A 19,611-nucleotide genomic window follows, 5' to 3' on the forward strand; every position below is an offset into this window, starting at 1 on the left:
CTCTGCTCTGCACTCTGGCTCTCTGTTATTAAGATACATAAGCTGGGCTAGGGAGTAAATTCTGATTACAGGAACTCACTCACATACTAAGAGCCAGTTCTCCCTTTTTTTTCTTTTCTTTTTTTTTTTTTTTTGCTATTCATAGTGAAACCATCTTTGAAAACTATTTCCAAACTTTAGGAATAGGCTGGCTTCACATTTCTTCAAACCCAATTTAACAATATTGGGAATATAAAGAGAAACATGCTATTCTTAGGCCAAAGTGTTTAACTTAGGCCAACTTAGGCCTAAGTGTTTAAACCCAAAAGCATACATCACAATAGAACATATATTTAGTAAAGCCAAACTACTGGTATTCATTCAGTCAACATGTCTTTTTCTCAGTTAACAATAATCAGCTTACATTTTGCTATGTATTATACAATGTCCATTTCATTACTGCCCTTCCAGCACATACTTCAAGCGAACTGGAGAGCAGTGATCTCTAGAGCAAAAACAAAAGTCTCCAGTCTGCATAGTTGCTGCTATTTTTGTGGCAAAGGTCAGATATAAATGAACATGAGGCACAAATAGCAAATGTGAAGAGATAAGATCACCATTAGCCACAACTAACCACTATTACTATTACTTTTTGTTCATGTAAATGTTAATGTATGTTACATTAATGTTAATGTAAAGTAAACATTTTCATGGGTATTTAATTAGAAACAGATGGTGGTGTGACTTGTTTTTTTTTTTAGAGAGAAAATGAAAGCTACAACCATGTCTATATCATACTCATACAGTTCTAAAACACATAATAAATCATTTTCTCCCACAAGACATTTTTTCATGAAAAGGGCTGCATCAAGATTAAAGAAGCTAATATTTGTCAGTTTATGGCCACAAGAAATCCTAAATGTTTGAAATCTTAGGGAGGTGGTTGAAATAAATCTGTTATTCCCTAAGCCGACAAGAAAATACATTCAATACAGTTCTATCACAACCTTTATATTAAATAATTCAATAGTTTATAACTCAGTTACTAGAATTATTCATTATATATTAATGAGTAATCAAACTGAAGTTGATAAACAGCCCATGTGCTCCTATAGCTCTTATACAGCAGGTAGAGCAAGATTCTAGCAACACCAGCCCTATGGGTTTTATTCTCAGGAAGCAGTCATACTAATAAATATGTGAATCACTAAGAGATAAAACAACCCTGCAGCATAATTAATGCAAGAAGTGATAATGAATATTTATAAGTGTGACTTCTGCCTCACTTTTTCTGTCTTCCACCTCAACCTTGCCCTAGACGGACATGTTTCCTTTCTTCAGTCCTGTTGTGAAACAGGGCTCACGAGGAGGCTCTGGTGCTTCCTGTTAAAGAACAACACTGGGATATTTGCTTTGACAAGGACAAGGCTTGCATGGAGGCCTCGATAGTCAAAAAGTCTTCCTCTTCAGTGACTTGCAAAAATATCTGTAAGGTTCCTGCACTTAACTTCCTTTGTCATAGTTCTAATAAGAAAGATTGTTATCCTTCCCACATATGTATGGATAAAGAACACAAGTATTGCTTTCGAATAGATGCATTGAATAAACTGAATTAACAATGATGCCTGTACTGCATAACTTTTGGAGACAGTACTGACTAGGCTACATGAGTGCACATGCAGGACCATTTTTGGGAGGGACACATTCTTGCCAGTTTGCTTTCACACAGGAATTACAAATGAACCGTGGATCAATTGTGCAATTCCGTACATCACTTTTCTGCAAACATCAGCATGCATATCTCATTGTGAAATTGTGTTCATGGAACATTTATTTCTGAGCTAATGGAACATTTTACAAATATTTTCAGCAAGTTACAGAAAATGTAACCATAATGAGAACTTTTAACTAAGATGTATAACATTATAAGCATGTTCCATTATGTTGCACGTTCCATCATCTGGCGCCACTTAGAGGTAATGTACTACACCTTGCCATTTAAGTATTGTTCTTTCTCAAATTCTCCTGACTTAAAAATAAGTGTTCTCTGTCACTTTACGCTTATTTATTTATAGAAACTCAAACCAAAATATTCTCTCTGATGCAAAGCTGTCCAAACAATTACATTTACTATTTTGATGAAGCTAAGCAAAGTGATGAAACCCCTTCAGACTGTTTGGGATATCTAGACAAATGATTGTCCGGAGAAGAAAAGGTGAGTGTTACCATGAGTCCTGTGTTTTGCCAACAGTGAGGCATCCTGAGACCACTCATATATGCAGTTGCTTCTCATCCAAGGGAGTGGGTTTGCTCCAAATTTTGCCTAAGAGCACTGCCATGAATAAGGAAAGGTATCAAAACATCCTCCAAGAGCAACTTTTCCCAATGATGCAGGAGCAATTTGGTGCTAAACAATGCTTTTTTCCAGCATGACAGAGCACCATGTCAAAAGGCAAAAGTGATAACCAAGTGACTCTATGAACAAAACATTGAAATTTTGGGTCCATGGCCATGAAACTCCCTAAATCTCTTTTTCAATCACTTTTTCACACAGGGCCATGTAGGTTTGGATTTTTTCCCCTTAACAATAAAAAGCTTCATTTAAAAACTGCATTTTGTGTTTACTTGTGTTATCTTTGTCTAATATTTAAATTTGTTTGATGATCTGAAACATTTGTGTGACAAATATGCAAAAAAATAAGATATCAAGAAGGGGGCAAACACTTTTTCACACCACTGTGTGTGTGTATATATATATATGTGTGTGTGTGTGTGTGTGAGTGTGTCTGTGATATGTGGAGATTTCACTTTGCTTGCACAGCTGATGAAGGACCTCTATCTGAATCTTCCTGTTTCTCTAGAACCTTGTGTACTTACTACAACTTTGAATATCTCTATATCTCTTACTACAGTACACTGCAGTTACTCACCTGGAATCTTTGTTGAAATTATATGTATGTATGCGTGTATGATCAAGCTTTTCTATATAGACTAACTTTGTGGTACTTTTCATGTAAGATTGTTAGATATTATATTATCCATTTCAGCAGGGCTGCATATGTTTTTGCAGACTGTGGGAAACCAAAGGGTGTGTCTACCCTCTTAAAATGATTTGTGTGTGAATGGTGCAGAGTCTGAAAGTTACATGCCAGAAATGAACAAGGTGCATTATATAATCAGAATAAAAAACGATATTAAACTGCACAGGGAGTAATTTGAGAGACAGTATGAGTTGGGGAAAAGGAAATGCTATATTCTATATAAACAGAGAGACTAAAATATTTAATACCCAATGTACAAACAGACAGAAGTTTATAACATTCAGATAAGTAAAAGAGAAGACCCATGTGAAAGTAGTGGAGGTTTAGAGAACTGAGTTGGATCTGTACCAGTGTTTCCCGGTCCCCACGGGAAATCTGCCGGCCTGTAACCAATTTACCAGTTGGCTCAATGAAAGGATTCCTGGGACATCTAAATCCTTCCCAGAACAAATAGTCACAGGCTTGCTCAGAAAAATCATGAACTGTTCCTCCAGGCCTGTGGTTTACTTTCGCTGGAACCTTAAGTGGAAGAGGTTTTGCCACGTATACACTTTGAATGATAACCACCAAAGGTATCTCTTTAGGAGGCAAAGGAAACATATTTATGAAGATATTTATGAAGGTACAATTTCTTATAAGCTTTGAGGCATTCATATTCACCAGACAATTCTGAGAATCAGTACTGTTCAGTCATTTGAATCAGAAAGTGTGTCACAGTGAAACCACACCAAAAGTCTCCCTTCTGGTCCAACCAAAGTTGGATAAATTACTTTTCCAGAACTGCAGAGGAGCTGCATGTGAGGTATATACCTCCTCCATGTTTATGTACAGTAACCGCAGAGAACACATAGAGAGTGATAGTTAAGTTTATGCCTTACCTCAAGGAATTTAAATGGCATCACAAAATACATATAATCATGACCATAAAAAAGAAGTTATACAACCAGAATTTTCTTTCTTTTTTTTTTAATTCCTCTTAATATACACACTCAGATTGTTCCTGTTGGTAAATATACAAATGGGATTGTCAACAGCTGAAATGATCTTGGCATTAGCACACGTGTGGGATTACATTTAACTAGAAATTATCAAAGCACTAAAATAGAATATCAAAAAAATACTTTTAATCTAGAGGTGATAATTGAAACGCTATGTTAATCTTAATGTTTCTTGTATCCGAACAGTTTACTTGAATTGTACTACCACAGCAAAAAGAGAGGAGAGCTGATTAGTTTAATGTATTTATGCAGTATAACGCATATATTGTTGGGATCCAATCTACAAAACAGAACAAATTTGCTTGGGAAAAGGTCTTCTGTGATAAAAATGTATGCATTTTTTCTGTATAAACATGTTTCAGTACAGTTTTGTTAGAAATTACTATTCATATACATGTTCTAATACATGCGTTAGTCATATTGGGAGCTTTGAAAATATTCAACTTTAAACCCAATGTTAAAAAAAGACCTGCAGCTCTGTGGCATACCAACATTTACGCATAAATGTGTATGTGTTTGTGCTGCTCTCATGCACTCGCCAGGTCACGTGGGTTCAGTACCTTGCCAATGAAGAGAAGCGCTCCCGATGGCTCATCTCGAACCAGGAAGAGGAAGGGGCGGTCCACCCGGTAAGAAAGGGCCAGTGACTGTTGAGCACTAGAAGAGGGGGCACTTGCATACTGGCTACCCTCTGGTGCTGTCTCCACGACAGCCTTGTGGCGGACTGTGCTTAGCTTGATGGCCTGAGTACTGATTTTGATGAGGTCTGTGTCTTCCAGCCATTCAGACAATCCTTGGAGTAAAGAAGGCAAGAGAAAGACAGAAAATTCATATATAAACATATTAGAACACTGTATCAAGAAAGGGAAGAGAGGGAGCTGAAGTCACACAACAACATAGTGAAGTGCAAAAAGTTTCTTCTGGCATAGATTTTTTGACCCAGGTTTGGGGAGTTTCATGAGTGGGGAGTTTAATAAGTAAAGGGATGTATGCAATCAAACAGAAACATGCAATCCCACTACACGGGGGATTATACTCATCTGCAGAGTGTACTGATTGTGAACCACTGCTCCGAAGGAACAAGTGATGTAATGGGAGGACTGCAACAAGAAATCCCCAACTGGAGAGAGTGATGCCTGTGCCTCACCTAGGCCAGAGAGAAGGGCCAGCAGGTCTGTGCTGTACACGAGTTTGAGCACAGGCAAGGTGAGCTGCACGTGCACCGGGTGAAGAGTGTTGGCCAGGTCCTGTACAAACTCAGATGTAAGGGCTTCCTCGATCAAAGTCAAGTTCTGAGTTACCTCATCAGGCAGGAAAAAGTACATGCTCACACCATCTTCCATGGGCACCTGCGCTATCTATGGTGAAAGCAGGCAGAGATGCAAACAATCAAGAAGCATTCTTTTAACATTTTGGTCTTTAACACACTCTGCATCTTAGACATGCATTCATGACAAAAGGCATAGACTATATAAAATTATCCAGTAAACAGTTTTAAAACTATATCCAGCTGTATCATGAAGTTGGTTTAGTGGGTAACAATGCTGCTGCCCCTGTGGGGAACTGGGGTTCAATCCTATGGGAAGGGGTCCTGCCCAAATGTGTTCAATGTTAATATCCTGGTCAGAGTTCTAAAAGCCAAAATACAATGTCATGTTTTTGTGTGTGTCATAGACCAGATGCTAATGATTTTACCGTGCAACCAAGGTCTGAGTCCATGCCAATCTTTACTGGGTAATTCTCCTGCTGCATCACAGCAACACGAGCTGGTGCTGCTCCATCCAACTGGAAGTCTTCCATCTTGCCCATCTTACCAAACCTTGTTATCCATTTTCCTACAAACCAAACCATGCTCAGCTGTCACTCCTTGTCATTCCTTGCCTTTTCATAAATGCAATGTTACAGCAAGATGCATCAAACAGGCCATCGAACATCAACCAGCTATCGTGAATTCAACAAAATATTGCCGAGGAGCAGCATGGTTACAGTACCATGGACAGAATTAGATCTCTGACTAATTCAGTAAATTTGTTAAATGATTAATGGATGTATAGTGCTTATATATTTTTATATACTTTTAAGCAATTTATTTTCTTTGCTTACATAGTCGTAAGAGATAATAAAAAAAAACTGATAAACAAAATAAATGGTTCCCTGTTCTCTCAGAACCTGGAGAAGGTTCTAGGCTGACAGGGCAGATGTTTTTGGGTTGTTCCTGCACCAGATGGGTTTCAGACATACTTACACTCATCAAACCCAGACAAGCATTTCTAGGAACTCAGAATAGACTTCTATTGTGTATTTCTATTTTGTGCCAGAGGAAGCTCAGCTCCCCCTTTGAAAGGAACCAAGACTCAAGGTTTCCTGCTTATTCTCTTATGGAGGTTTTTCTTGCCACTGTCACCTTTGGCTTGTTCACCAAGTGCTTGGAACCAGCCATTTGTAAAGTTGCTTTGTGACAACAGCTGTTGTAAAAAGCAGCATAAATCAATTTAACTTGACTTGAAATTTACCTTTGAAGTAAGCAGCTCCCACAGGCACTATGGCTGAGTTACGTGGCAAGGGAGTTGCAAGCACACGGTCCACTTTACCGCGGGTCTGCTGCCTGAACCAGTCATTAACAGTCTTGAGGTCTCGGGGCCCACCCAAGAGGATCTGAGGGCGTTCCCCATATTGCTTCTCTACAGTGTTGAGGTACTCTGGCTTAGAACGCAGCCCTTAAGAGAAAAGTAAATATATATAAAATATACAAATAACCATAGATATGGAAATAGTAAAATTTACATACACACATCACTTCTCAAGATAATTACCACCATTTATATGAATCAGTATTGCTACTCTCAAGACTGACAGCAATCATATTTCTCCCCCACACTCTCAAGTATACTCACGCCTGGCCAGGAGGAGGCGCTCTACAGAGCTGAAGCCTTTGGTGGAAGCGCGGAGAGAGGCTAGCAGGCCTCGCAGAGTATCATGAATCTTGGTATCCTGCAGGGAGTGGTAGCGCAGGACCCGGTACAGCTGCTTCTCTGCACGCTCGGATGCACCTGAAAACAAATATATAAATCCCAACAGAACGTGTTCATGTGCTGTATGCCATTACATCTGACATCAACTCTGTGGTCAGAATCACAACATAGCTCAGCCATTATTCATTATTCCTGAGCAGAATTCAGTTTCACTCAACTTGCAAATGGAGACAGACAACCAGACTTTGACTGGCACCGTCAGTATGCAGCTTACTTTCATTTTGGTTTCCTTAGTCAGACTTACAGTTCCAAAAGTCAAGGCTCACCCATGGAGAGCTGTGTGAAGGCTGCTGAAATGCTCATGGGGGACAGGAGGACACTGGCCTTGGGGTCGCGGGCAGCCAGCTGACGGAATAGATTGTAGCCAAAGTCGGAGGTGGAGGCGGCTAGCTTGCTGCGTGGGGTGGTGAAGAGGTCGACCACCTCCTCATCGCCACCTTCTTCTGCGTCTGACTGAGAAAGGATTCAGACAGTAACAGAGGATAGTGTAGGAATGTAGGGGTGGGAGATGGGTGTCCTGTGGAGATCTTAAGAGGGGTTGAGGTGGAAGTCTTACCAGCTGAGCGTGGCAGAGGGAGAAAAGACCCCAGAGACCCAGCAGAAAGGCTACCCTCTTCATTGTGAGAAAGAGAAGGAGATGCTACACACAGAGAAACACTTTTGAGATAATGCACTGGATTATTGAGCATCCCAGTAAATCTACAAACAGTAGATACATAACTCAGCAGTTTCAGCAGATCCATTTGCTGTATACCTGGTCCCAGGGTTTTGGCTGAAACTATATTTTTTTGTCTTGATCTCTGGTTTATCTGTGTATTAGAAATACGTAGATAAACAAACAAAACCCTGAACACTGATATGACATTCACTTTTGAGTGTAATTAAATAAGACAATTGTCATCAGTCTCACTATAATCTATAAAACAAAGCATGATGGTGCAGCCTAAATTTTACAGAAGTGTTTATGCATTTTTGGTATTTAGAAATAAATTTAAGGTGGCGCCACTAGTTTCCAAAAGAAACCGCGCGCATGCTCTCTCTCTCTCTCTCTCTCTCTCTCTCTCTCTCTCTCTCTCTCTCTCTCTCTCTCTCTCTCTCACACACACACACACACACACACACACACACACAAACTTCATTTTTTTCCTACAGCGCATGTGGTTGTAATTAAAGTTGTTGAAGAGTTTCCTACTGGAAGAATGCAGAAGCTCCATCACTGAAGTAGAAACCACACCCAACTCTCACGCTCTCTATCTCATACATCCAACCCCAACAAAGTGCTTTCCCTATTGTAACTCATAGGCAAAAGAGGTCCGTGAGAAGTTTTATCTTAATGAACAAATAGGTATATACTATAAATTCTATGTACACAGAAATTGTTTTATAAATCCCAGTCCACCGTAAATCCATATTATAAATAAAAAACATAGCCACATGAAGGCCGACTTTGACTTGAATTGTTTGTATTTGGATGTGGCTCCATTGCATTCCTTTAACAAAAGCGAGTTTTTGAAACGGTTTATAAAATATCAAAGTAGTCCATTGTACTTACAGTACATGAGTGCTTTCAATGCTTCATAGAAAGCATATCAGAAAATAAAGAAGACTTTTAGTGCGTTAAAATAAACGTATTCACAGTGCTGTTCCATCAATTCTTTCACATTAATTTAAATAAAGAAATTAACGAACGCTCGTTTCTTGTACATAAGCAATTATGTGCAAGAATGCTGTACGTAGTTTAACATGAATAAAAACGGCTTAACGCGCTGCAGAAACAAAACGTGGTCAGTTTTCAAAAATGGGGTGATTTGCGATTATTTGTGGGTGCTGTAAACTAACCTGTTTTCAGCTGTCTCGTAAATGACTCCTGTGTGCACCGCTGCAGGCGCCAACTGCCCCGCCAACAGATGAGAACACTTTTCCCCCACAGATGTTGAATCCCGCCCATGCTGACGTTAAGAAGGTTACTACTCACCTCGATCGTAGAAATTGCAGTTAGCTATCACAGTTGCTAGCTTTCGTAAAAATCAGTATCGCTAGAATCCCGCCCATGCTGACGTTAAGAAGGTTACTAACCTCGATCGTAGAAATTGCAGTTAGCTATCACAGTTGCTAGCTTTCGTAAAAATCAGTATCGCTAGTAAATCCTACCTCCAACGAGTAAGGAAAACAAGAAAAGTAGCTAGTATTGGTTTAAGCTGTGATTTATTGATAAGCCGAGAAATGATAATTGTCTAGATTGTCAGTATGTTGTGATGACAGCAACAAAACGACAATTTATATTAAAGCTAAATAAAAAATAGGAAATACATTTCGTCTCGCACTGTGCGCCGACATCGTTATTTATGGACATGCAGGAAATAGCATTTCATGTGTTCATGTAAACCTTTCTCATTTTAATTGCTACAATTTATTGTACCTTCTCACCATTCTAAAGGAAGGGAAAAGCTTGTCACCTCGACCACGTCACAACATGCAGTTCAGGTCGACAAACAAACGAAAACAAAGTACTGCGCCAAAGTGAAGAATGTGATGTATAGAGTAATCTCTGCGAATAATGTTGTCCATACACCTCCTGTTCTATAAAACTGCACTTTAGCGTAAAGTCATAGGACAGCTTGAATGTGGGGGTTCTAATGCTTGAGGAGACTCCGCATCTCCTCACACACGTCAGACATGTCCTGGAGCATGTAATCCCAGAATCGGCGAATCGCTGGGCACACTGTTTATCGTTGGACTAGCTATTTCTGGGTCGTCGCTTAGCTCGTCTGTCGCCCCGGGGTTTGGGTTGGTGACCACGCCAAGGAAGAGGGGCGTTTGGGAGGCGTCGTCCACTATGGCAAAGATGAATGGCATATTGACGGCGAAAATGGGGACGGTGCGTACGAGGGACACGGAGGTGGCGGCCGAGGCCTCTGCTCCCTCCTCACTAAGCTCCACACTGGAGGCGTGCTGCACGCCAGAGACCACGAGTGGGCCAGCCGCGATGCCAGACAGGTCAGGTCCAGTGAACAGAGCACCCAGTCCTGGATAAGAGGAAGGAGGACAAAAAGGGGGAAGATCAGCATGCAAATGGAAATGCTCACATGTTATCTTGCCTCGAAGTGCAGGATTAGCTTTATTTTACCATGGGAATCAGGAGTGAAAGCATATAAAATTAATTTATAAGAGGATGAACTGGACAGTCAAGCAAATATCATAAAAGAGAAAGTCTCTCACCCATGCTTGTGAGTGCTTCTTTCAAATCCTGTTTATATTCAAGTTTAACCTTGGGCAGTTTGACAAGCATGGTAGTTTCACTTGGAAGATGTTTATACAGATCTGAGATGTTGAGATTAGCAGCTGCTGTTAACAGATTCTTTGATGTCATAGGCATGACTACCAGAAAGCTTGTGTTTCCCTGGAAAGGGAACCGTGCAACCTACATAGGAGACCAAGGAATTCAAGATTCAATATGTTTTACCAAGATTCAGTACGTTTCATCAAGATTCAATAAGTTTCACCAAGATTCACCAAGGGAAGACAAGATTCAATACGTATTGACAATATGGTACATCCTGCACACCAGAGTTCAAAGAAAGGTTCCAAGAAACTAAGAAAAAGTACAGGAGAAAAAGAGTTAAGTAATATTTGCCAGCAGTGTGTCTTATAAACGTTCACTGAATAGACAGGAGAATACACAAGTCACAGAGTTTCGGATCAATATACTAAAACTACCTGTGTGCCTTGCTCCCCATCCACAAACATGCTGAGTGGATATTTGGATCCCATCATCATGTCTACTTTTACAGAGGACTGTTGGTTGATGTAGAAGCGATCCTTGGCAGTAAAGCGTGGGTCAAAGCGGGACTTCCACTCCCCTGAGGACATGATGTTTGATGTAATACATTGTTTTAGTTGATTATTTTGGTATGTTATGCGAAATGACTATCAGTAAGGAAACCTGCCTTTAAAATGAACAGCATTTATCAGCATCAAGACAACACTGGGTGGAAGGCTGGACAAAAATTTGCTTATGTGACCATTGGTGGCTTTCTCTACCCACTGATTCACATCCTCTACAGAGGTGAGAGGAGTGGGTGCTGACTCGAACACCTGGAGGGATCTTTCCACAAAATCCTTCTTCAGCTCAATACCTGTTGAAATGCAGGGGCAATGGCTGTATAATCAGTGGGGCATCATTTGCTGCTTAGATTCACTGAGTAATGTATGAAGTCCCATTACTGTTCATCAGCCTTGTTCACACACCTGGTTTGAGGTAGATTCGAGAGGCCACCTTTATGGCCTTGGCAATTAGTTGTCTTTGGAGGCAGCTTAAGGTTCTATAATAGTCAGATAACAAATTTGCATGCAATGCTCCTAGAAGTTGTTCTTCTGTCTTGTTCATGGCACCTGTAAAAAATCATATAAGCACAAAGTATTCAGACCCCTTACTACACTTGTTGATTTTGTTATGAATTTAATTTTCATTGGATATAACTGGCATTTTTAAGCATCAGTCTACACTTAATCACCAATAATGATGAAGTGAAAATGTGTATGTGTGTGTGTGTGTGTGTGTGTGTGTGTTATATGAAGTATATCTGTAGTAAAGATACAAATATTACATTACAAACTCAAACACTTTAACCCCACATACCTAAAGATAACTGTGCAAGTGCCAGAGAAACACTCAGTGGAGACAGAACAATATTAGGTTGTTCAGGCCCAGGATGCAGGTTCTCCAGTAGTTTCAGTCCCAGTTTAGCTACAGCACCACCAACTGCTCGCTGAGTTTCCAGGCTTAAAGCACCACACTCCATAACCTGGTGAGGAGGGCTGAAACTATGGGCAGAAGGACTGGCCGAAGCAGTGTCATCGGGAAACACTGTACTGTCCTCATTCTTGAATTAGAATGAGAAAACAAGGTAAGTGGTAGGCATATTTGGAGAATAGCTCTAGTATTTGGGCAAATAATATATTTTTTGACATTCAGTTATATTATGGAACAAATTATTATACTGAGTGATTTCCCTTAATTACTTTTTTTTTTTTTTTTTTGATAATAGTCTGGTACCCATATAATATCCAGTCAACAGTGCTCATATTGTCAGAAAGTGACCAGTGGTGAGCTGAACAGAGGTTTTGTATGCTAACAGATGAAATTCAATTTGTAATTAAACAATTATAAAATGCACCCATAAAGGTGTTCCTAATAAAATGAGTGTAGCTACAAGGTCAGTGTTTCTAAACGTGGCAGGTGACTGCTGAACACTGTGATAGCGTGAGTTATTGACATTAATTTTTATTTGCCATAATTACATTTGTCAGAATATGATGAGGACTCTTAATTCTGGGGTGGTGCCTCCCCGCTAGCAGCCTCCGTCTGGCAGTGGTGTCCTCCACGTGGTCTTTTGTTCATGTTGTGCTTTTCTGTTGTATATGGTTTCTGCATTTTTGTTGGATTTGTTGTATATGTTGGTTATATGCTACGGCCCACACAAGTGACGCGTATTAAGTCTCAGCCGGTATGTTGTTCTTTTGTAAGCCCTTCCTGTTTGTCGGCCAGGTGTCAATCACTAATGTTACGTTGGCTTTCATTAGTTCATTTTTTGTGCACGCTTGTGTTCCATGCCATTTCAGTAAGCCTTTCAGGTGGAAACTCGTATTTGTCGGTGTTTGACCCTTGTATGCTATGTTCAGATACTCTGTTGTGTGCTAAGAAGTTGTAACGTTCTTATAGTAGTGTTATTGCTGAGTGTTGTTTTGGTTTCATTTTTTTCGTGTAAAAATAAAACGACGCCTCGTCTCTACGTCCTACCTCGCCTCCCAACATTACAATGGGAGTACAATGGGAATTTATAAGAAACTTATACAGCCTGAATTTATCTTCAGACATGTATATGGCAGCCAACGGAACTGTCGAACAATCGTAAATCAGATGCGATATATACATTCCTTTAAATGCAGATCATTTTTAAAAATGCTGTTTTGAATAAAGGGTTTTCCTTTAAGGATGATAAATGATGTCTGGACTTGATGCAGTTGTTCTTATGAGTTCAGATATTTTAAATACTGTCTAAGATAAGGGGCATGGCCAGGCAATGTTCAAACTACTGCTGATTACAGATGATTAAACTACACATGATTAAAAATGTTTGGGATTTTTGTTGTTGATGTGGAATTTGGTGCAGGTTTACGTCTTGACCAAAAGCTGACTAGCATAGTGATCTAAATGATCCAGTGTATTAACCCACTCCACAGTTTTTGGCACGATATAGCATATATGCTACTACATAGCATATCTGTATGCTATGATAAATGTGTTCTCTATAGGAAGAGTTGCCAGTTTTTATGTAAACTTCAGCTTAATTTTTTTTTTTTCAATTGCTAAGCTATGATAACAGTAGTTTAGGCTAACCCTACATAAAAGGTTTCTCTTTCCTAAAGCTCCAAAGAACACAATAAAACTAAAACGAAATGACTTGTTTTCAAATTATGAATAGAGAACAAACCTCAGCAGCATTACAGCATTACCAGCATTGCTGCCCTGGAGGTTTTATATTTGGAGGCCAATAGCCTACATTGCATTCACTTGTTTGCCAGCACTGGGGATATGTGCCGACCATACAAATCTAATTCATTCCCATTTTTTCTTCAGTTTGTTGGCAAATGTCATTTTTGGCAGGTGGAAGGGCCAACATCAAAATAGTCAATCATTACCTAAGATTGGAAGGCATTTTATTAATGTGTGTCCAGTTCAGAGGTGCATCTTACCGCCAGTCCACATCTAAAGAAACACAACAGCATAAGCAGTGAAGGACAGATCTTCATATTTTCCATTTTGACCTGGAACACAGTAGAATCACCGAATATGACCACCTGAAGATTTATATATTCAAGTTCAGTGCTTAATGTACATCATGCTGGCAAGAAGTTTCAGTGGAGCACTTCATTTATATCTATTGTCTACATTCTGTTGTCAGGTGTGTAGATACTGTGTAGATATATAAGACAGTCAGACAGTCTGAAATGTACAGAAGTGCTTTGCCATTAATTCTTTTAAAAACAAATAAAATAACTTTTGCATTAATCGTAAGGGTACCCAGTGAAGATCAACCAGAATGGTCACAAATCACACTATGGACTAGCTTCTTGTGCAAAGTCAGTGGTGATACCAGTATGCATAGAAATTGGAATGTTTTAATAAAATAAAGAGCAGCTTTAGCTTAGTAAACTAACTTGTACTGTCATTATGGATAAACATTCTCATTTTAAATGAGCTCATTTTAAATCAGCTGTTGGAGTCTAAACTGTGAAAACAAAATTACCAAAACGTTAATTTATCTTTTATATTTTGACAAAAGTCAGTTTATCTTAAAATGTACATGTACATGCCTATGTTTCATTAAACGAACTATAGCCTACCTTACAATTATATGATAAGCCCAAAGTATCCCACCAAGATCAAGAAAGCCTATGCAGCTAAATAATAGTACAGTTATCCACCTGAGACTGGCACATAAGGTGATAATGCTAGTCAGCAGTAGCTTAAATGCAAGTATGCTGCCATCTACTGTTAACTTTTTAAAGTGTATTTTCTGCTTCTTTCTCAGATCATTCACAAACTCCTTGGCACTTTTAGTGGCATGTCTGATGACATAATCAGTTTCTTGTGGTTAAAACTGCATTTCTAAATATTTTTCTTCAACTCTTGTTAAATTCCTGAAGTATACTATTGCCCTGAAACATTCTTGGAGTACAATACATTTGCAGTGAATATATTTTGAAAAATAAAAATCTTTGGACATGTAGTAAAGAACTTCATCTTTGGAGTTCTTTACATAGCCCATACACTTTCAGGATATCTGTGAAAATTTCACACTCTTAGAAATACAATAAGAAATGAAGAGTATTGGATAGATTTAAATGTAATGTGCCTACATTTCATCTGATATTTTAACTACACCTAAAAATGCAGTAAATCCATAAATATTTAAGTCTTATTTAAATAGAAGTTTCAAATTTAAATTCAAAGTTTAAATTTAAATTGGGAAGGTATTACAAGCTGTTCCAGGAGTGTAGGTTAGTGTATGCTACTTATATAGCATAACATATAAAACAAGGTTAAAATGATGTTTTCATTTGCAAAGTTAAATTCCTCATGCCACTACTATAGGGTTAGTGGTCTTATTATTCTGATCTGATTCAAAGCTTTTGGCTTTAAAATTATGGTAAAATATTTATACACCATAAAAGGTTTTGGTAAAAGAATTCAAATTGGTACTTCTATACAATTTGGAAAAAAACATTTCACATGTTGGTCAGTGTTCTGTAAGGTTAGCCAATGATCTGTGCTATTTGGGGACCGAAACAGAAGATTCAAACTTACCAAACCCACGTTTGCAATGGAAAGTGGTGATAAATATAGGACACAATGAGTGCTGTTGCTCCTGAACAGATTACTGTGGTTCTAACACCTCCAGGAACCCCACTGCTGGTTAATGTTTTATCCCCCATTGATTCATGTCTCACTACTTACTTTTAAATAAAAAAAACTTCTTTTCAATATATTTATATATACAATCCAGAGGTAAAGCTTATAAAACCACCAGCCACTTGGTTGAGCACTTGCATAACATATATGAACCTTATAAAGGCAATGCACCAAGGATTTATTGTAGCTTCATCTTCATACAGTAGTGACAAGGTAGTTTCAAAGCTGTAATTTATTTATCTTGTGTGCTCTGGCCTGTTGCTATTCTCCACCCACGCGGGACCTTGGAGGCTCCAACCCTCATTATGTTGAACTGCAGGCCGGGGCATCTACCTCAGGTGACCAGAGGGCACATTAGCACTGGTGACATGTGTCTTGCTGGAAGTATGCAGATGCATCAAAACCCTAATCATTTTCATGCTTGTTTCGCTGGGAAAATTTAAATAACAGTTTTATATGTTCTTTAAAATAACAGAAAGGAGATCTTAAAAATTAGCAGGAATAATTGCACATTTCACTGACCGATATGTATCTTGATGTTGATTGTTAAGCAGATTTTAAAAGTCTTAATATCTCACCAAATTCAGAAAGAAAATGGTCTGAAAAAAAGCCCAAGACTAAAATTTTAAAGTAAATTAAATGTGCACTTATAATGGACATGCAGGTCATTCAGTTTGAAAAGAATATTTGTTTTTTGCACATGAACACAGTAATTGACCTTTAGCCCCTATCTTTCACTGCCTTAGTGTCCTTTAATAAAAATTAAATCAACATGCATTGGCCATCTTTATTTGCCATGTACAGCATGGTGTGGTGGTGTGGAAATGTACATTAGCTATTGCTGTCTAGTATTCACTTCCTGAGACTTTAGCTAACACAAATTATTTGGAAGTTGTTATTTTATGATTCATAAAATATGTGATTTTATTTACATATTTTCTGAGATTTCTTCCAAATCAGTTTGGAAGGTCAGTTTGTAACTCGATTTTTAGCATTTTTTTTGTTTTAAGCACTGTACTCCAGCACACTGGATGTTAATCAATGACTCAGGTAAGAGTACAGAAGTTTACATTAATTTGAGGGTATTTAATCTTCTGTTAGGTCAACCATATAGGAATCACATCCTCCCATTTCAGGGACTATAAGTAATTGGACATATTAATATAATCCTAAAGCAAATAATCATGTGCCATTTATACCCATGTCCCATTGCTTCAGAGTTGAGGTTGCATGGAGTAAATTTTAGTTTTTTTGTTTTGACTCCCTGCATTCTCCATATTTAATCATCGGTATTGCATAATCTTCCACTCTTCTTTACATATTATCTGTCACACAGCTTTGTGCAGACCTTTTCCCATATTTTTAGCAAAATATAACCTGATACCTTTGTTCCTGAAGCTTTCCAGTGGTTTGTATTCTGTGGTAAACCTGTGGCAGTCGGTTTTTTTTTTTTAATATTTTTTGAAAATATTGTTCATGTGTCCACTTCTGCAGTGTTCTGTAGTCTGCCAGGTTGTGTGCTATTGCTAAGCATATCAGGTCACTCCTGGTCCTTAGCAATGTGGCAAACAGGGGAATCTGACACATCTAATGTTTTGGCTAAGTCCCTGATAGTTATATTGTGGTTTTTCCTGTGATAGCCTGCTTCCCTTTCAATTGACACTTCTAAGCAGCCTTATTACTTATGGTAACTGACTATGTATAAAAATAGCTATGGTTCAGATATGGTTCTCACAGCATAGATGTACATATGCTTAAATTAAAGTTTGCATTCTGCACTTTAACTGATCTTTAACATAGTAATGATTTCTTTCATTAATATTGGATCACCAATCAGAGGTGGCATGTGGCATAGCTACCCAGGGATTTAAAGTAAATTTGAGCTGCAGAGACAGTCACCTGTCTTTTGTGGTATTGTCTTTTGAAGTCTAAATGCCTCCTACCCACCACTCACCCACCCCTAAAGGTCTAACACCATTTTTTCAGTAAAGAATATTGCACATACACTGTGCCAATGCAGTCATTCACTATACAATCATGGGTAACATCATACCTACACCCACAAATCCTCACAAGGAATGAAGAATATCTTATCTGAACATTTCACCCTTTAATTCATGTGTCTATCCTAGGTAAGTCAGAGACCTTACAACTGAAAGCTTACTTTACCAGAAAGCTGTTGTGTGTATGCTATAAATCTATACACATGGTGGCAGTATCACGTCAGTAAATTATTTTTTTCACATACTACACACTTAGGCACCAAAGGAGCTTTTGGTCTCTGAGAAAAAAAAAATGCACAAGAATATTTACTACATTTCGTGATTTAAACAGACTAAACAGATTGCTGGATTTTAACACACAGAGGCTGATGCAAAACTGAATTGTTGCAAAATTGGTGAGTAGAAAATTGCTTTATGTATTTAAAACTATTCATATAGTTAAAACCAATTGTATGAAAAGCCACAATTTAAAAAATTCAAAACATGTCATTTGCATTGATTGTAGTCAAAGGAACCAAAACCCTTCATGTCTCCTCCTGAAGTATAACTTTGAAGGACATTTTAAAGGTGTAACCTTTGAGAATCTGTGGGAATAAAGCATTATTTCCTGTAAACAAAAAACAGTTTACATACTTTAAACATAAACACAATAAAAATAGGTTTTTACTACATAATTCAGAAATCAATAAACAATTTCTCTTTCTATCTTTTTTGAAGACACCTGGTTGAAGTGAAACCTGCACCAAAACCTGGGTTCTCCAGGAATTCCCACAAATTTCTGATGACTTAAGGAAACCTCATCCGCGTTCACTGACAGAGCCCCATTGTCAGTGTCTCAGCAGGCCAGCCTCTCTGACTCCCCACTAGCACTCTGTTGTTTCAGCAAGACCAACACTGGATCCTCTCTGTTTACCCCCCTGTCACTCCTCCTCTTATACTTCACATAGACAGGACCTTCCCTTTTCCTTCCCATCTCTCTCTCTCTCTCTCTCTCTCTCTCTCTCTCTCTCTCTCATCTTCTGCCTTCTCATCTTCATGACTTCAATTTCTGTGTGTGTGTGTGTGTGTGTGTGTGTGTGTGTGTGTGTGTGTGTGTGTGTGTGTGTGTGTGTGTGTGTGGATAAAATATTTATCCAGCTACAGACCTCTATTCATGCTAATTGACCAAACATAATATCCAATTGGGAACTCTCCTGCAATGTCAGCTTGGTCTGCTATCAGCTGTAAGATAAGCTACCAAATATCAATGCACTTGTAACTAACAGATAGTTATTACAAACACAGAAGCAAATGATCTCATTTGGTTTGAAGTAGTTTACAAATAATTAGATTTATTTTGCATTTAATGAAGTTAAATAGATGGCTGATATAAACTTGAATGCTATTTCCATTATGTCTGTAACTATTGCCTATTATTGCCTATCCCATTACCGTACAGTGATGAAAAAGATCTAAAACTGGCTTCTAGTAGTAATTAAAACCGAAGTAATCATTCTAGGAATTATCTGATTACAAAAAAAAACAAAAAACTGTCAAAACTGTCCAGGAACACATGGAAATGTAATATGGAAATGTCATTTTGAATTGACCAACAGCTGAGAGAACATACCAGTTTATTCTGGTACATAACTGCGCCACATAACTTCAATTGGGAACAGCCGTCATAATACCTATTCTTAGTGACCACAAACATTTAGGAACACAAAATTGGCTTTTGAGTTTTCATTATCAAAATGGTTATAATCAATATAATAATATAAGGTGACACTTTGTTAAAGATTTAGGTTTTTTTCTCTCGCTATTTGCTGCATACACGGACACTTTGCCCAGTCTAAACAAGTTGTGAAAAGTTTTGACATTTTGGATGTACTGGCACTTAGTTTTAAGAATTTATTGGCTAGTATGTGGGTAGTTCTTCCTGGTGTCAGGCTGAGAGTGTATTAATTTACTTATAAATAATAATAGTTTATAAGTAGTTGTAAATTAGAAATACATTTTAAACCCCACTGTACAGCGATTAGTTAAGTGATTTTAACTCCTAAATTCGACTGGTGCTACTTCGCAGTTTAGCAGGTACCTGTG

At 38.3% G+C, this 19,611-nt stretch overlaps 2 protein-coding genes across 3 annotated transcripts; both read right to left on the minus strand.

Annotated features, from left to right (window-relative positions):
• Positions 1 to 3,969: 3,969 nt before the first annotated feature.
• Positions 3,970 to 8,996, minus strand: serpinf1 (serpin peptidase inhibitor, clade F (alpha-2 antiplasmin, pigment epithelium derived factor), member 1). 2 transcript variants are annotated; one of them, XM_027019441.2, is made up of 8 exons: positions 8,890 to 8,996; positions 7,607 to 7,690; positions 7,317 to 7,503; positions 6,913 to 7,068; positions 6,532 to 6,735; positions 5,714 to 5,853; positions 5,166 to 5,376; positions 3,970 to 4,811 (listed from the first exon to the last, which is right to left on the minus strand). In XM_027019441.2, the coding sequence occupies exons 2-8, from the start codon at positions 7,667 to 7,669 to the stop codon at positions 4,546 to 4,548; spliced, it is 1,227 nt and encodes a 408-aa protein (XP_026875242.2). In that variant the 5' UTR covers positions 7,670 to 7,690; positions 8,890 to 8,996; the 3' UTR covers positions 3,970 to 4,545. The 2 variants fall into 2 exon arrangements, with proteins under 2 accessions (XP_026875242.2, XP_026875248.2); XM_027019447.2 differs by lacking the exon at positions 8,890 to 8,996 and adding an exon at positions 7,805 to 8,069.
• A 277-nt stretch (positions 8,997 to 9,273) lies between these two features.
• Positions 9,274 to 15,472, minus strand: serpinf2a (serpin peptidase inhibitor, clade F (alpha-2 antiplasmin, pigment epithelium derived factor), member 2a). The gene is made up of 8 exons (XM_027018434.2): positions 15,422 to 15,472; positions 13,807 to 13,878; positions 11,690 to 11,933; positions 11,299 to 11,442; positions 10,998 to 11,186; positions 10,768 to 10,910; positions 10,270 to 10,471; positions 9,274 to 10,076 (listed from the first exon to the last, which is right to left on the minus strand). Exons 2-8 carry the CDS (start codon positions 13,870 to 13,872, stop codon positions 9,721 to 9,723), a joined length of 1,344 nt encoding a protein of 447 aa, XP_026874235.2. The 5' UTR covers positions 13,873 to 13,878; positions 15,422 to 15,472; the 3' UTR covers positions 9,274 to 9,720.
• Positions 15,473 to 19,611: the final 4,139 nt, after the last annotated feature.

Source organism: Electrophorus electricus, chromosome 6 (genome assembly GCF_013358815.1).
Source record: "Electrophorus electricus isolate fEleEle1 chromosome 6, fEleEle1.pri, whole genome shotgun sequence".
Taxonomy (NCBI): Eukaryota; Metazoa; Chordata; class Actinopteri; order Gymnotiformes; family Gymnotidae; genus Electrophorus; species Electrophorus electricus.

Excerpts from the sequence above, each read along its gene's own strand:
- serpinf1 (XM_027019441.2), bottom strand. The coding sequence starts at position 7,669 with ATGAAGAGGGTAGCCTTTCTGCTGGGTCTCTGGGGTCTTTTCTCCCTC. Across the intron at positions 5,854-6,531 it reads GGGAGCTGCTTACTTCAAAG|GAAAATGGATAACAAGGTTT; the intron begins GTAAATTTCAAG and ends TTTGGTTTGTAG. Across the intron at positions 4,812-5,165 it reads GGCCCTTCTCTCTGGCCTAG|GATTGTCTGAATGGCTGGAA; the intron begins GTGAGGCACAGG and ends CTTTACTCCAAG.
- serpinf2a (XM_027018434.2), bottom strand. The coding sequence starts at position 13,872 with ATGGAAAATATGAAGATCTGTCCTTCACTGCTTATGCTGTTGTGTTTC. Across the intron at positions 10,911-10,997 it reads AAATGCTGTTCATTTTAAAG|GGGAGTGGAAGTCCCGCTTT; the intron begins GCAGGTTTCCTT and ends TCATGTCCTCAG. Across the intron at positions 10,472-10,767 it reads ATGGGGAGCAAGGCACACAG|GTTGCACGGTTCCCTTTCCA; the intron begins GTAGTTTTAGTA and ends TCTCCTATGTAG.